The sequence below is a fragment of the Chenopodium album genome, chromosome 10 (assembly GCF_948465745.1).
Source record: "Chenopodium album chromosome 10, dcCheAlbu1.1, whole genome shotgun sequence".
Taxonomy (NCBI): domain Eukaryota; kingdom Viridiplantae; phylum Streptophyta; class Magnoliopsida; order Caryophyllales; family Amaranthaceae; genus Chenopodium; species Chenopodium album.
This window is the reverse complement of record NC_137843.1, coordinates 47,063,680-47,064,795: the sequence shown is the minus strand read 5'-3', so window position 1 is coordinate 47,064,795 and position 1,116 is coordinate 47,063,680. Positions and strand designations below refer to the sequence as shown.

Sequence of the window (1,116 nt, the reverse complement as noted above, 5' to 3'; positions counted from 1 at the left end):
TAAACAATTACCTTCAATTAGTTTATTACACCGCTTTATTTAAATAAACATTTACAAATTATTGAATAAGTCTTAATATCTATCAAAATCAAGTTGTTTTTTTTTTTTAATTAGTAACAATAATCAGATTTGTAAAATCCTTTTCTAAGCAAAGTAAGGGACAAGGGAACCAGATCTGTTTAACAAGCTCAGTATTTTTCCATTAACAATCCAAGATTATTATGTCATGTTGGTACCATCTCCTATATATATAAGAAAATTCGAGTTTTATCTCATATTCTCATTCATATTCTTCAATTCATATTCGAGCCATAAGCAAAAGTACCAAACAAAAGAATGAAAAACAGAGAGTGAAGTATAATCATGGTTAGTTTTTCAATAGAATTGAATAAATCCCACCAAATTAGATCATTGAGTATACCATCAAAGATAAATCCTATCAACCAAAAAATCGAAAACGAGCTGAATAGGCTTAGTACCATAGAAGAAGCATCAACATCAGCGTCGGAAAGCATCAGTATTGGTGTGTCCGGGCTGGTAGAGTTGTATGGGTGCATTAACCAAGCCTTGAGTCTTCCAATGACTCAACAAGCTCTCATACTTCGCCAACATGAAAAACATGTTGGCGAATTGTTAAAGGGCTGCTTGAGTCTACTAAATGTCTGCAGCTCGATCAAGGAGATCGTGCTGCAGCAAGGGGTAGTCACTAAAAAGCTTGAAAACTCTTTTACACGAAGAGAAGAAAGCATGAAAATTGGAAGCAATGTTGCAACGTATACTTGTTTGAGGAAAGAAGTCATAAGAAAAGCCACATATATTCTTCCGTCTTTGAATCTACTACATTCTGAGGTCCTAGGAGAAGAGGACTGTCAACTTTCGACAGTTATCAAGTCGCTTTGATGTGTTAGCATCATAAACTTATCTGTCTTTCAATCGCTGTTGGTTTTCTTGTCAATGCCGGTGTCTAAGCCAAAAAGGTCACTTGTTTCTAAGATAATGAACAAAGGAAGAGGCAAGTGTGAAAGTGGGAACGAAATAAACGATGTAGACATGGTGTTGCGCGAGTTGGTTTCAGGAAAATCTGTAAACGACGAGAAGTTGTGTTTTTCAGTGAAG

The 1,116-nt window shown here is 35.5% G+C and overlaps 1 protein-coding gene across 1 annotated transcript; it reads left to right on the top strand.

The window, feature by feature from the left end:
• The first annotated feature begins 363 nt into the window (after window positions 1–363).
• On the top strand, window positions 364–900 carry LOC145565281 (uncharacterized). Its single transcript, XM_081625336.1, has one exon. The coding sequence runs from the start codon at window positions 364–366 to the stop codon at window positions 898–900; it is 537 nt and encodes a 178-aa protein (XP_081481462.1).
• The last annotated feature ends 216 nt before the right edge of the window (window positions 901–1,116 follow it).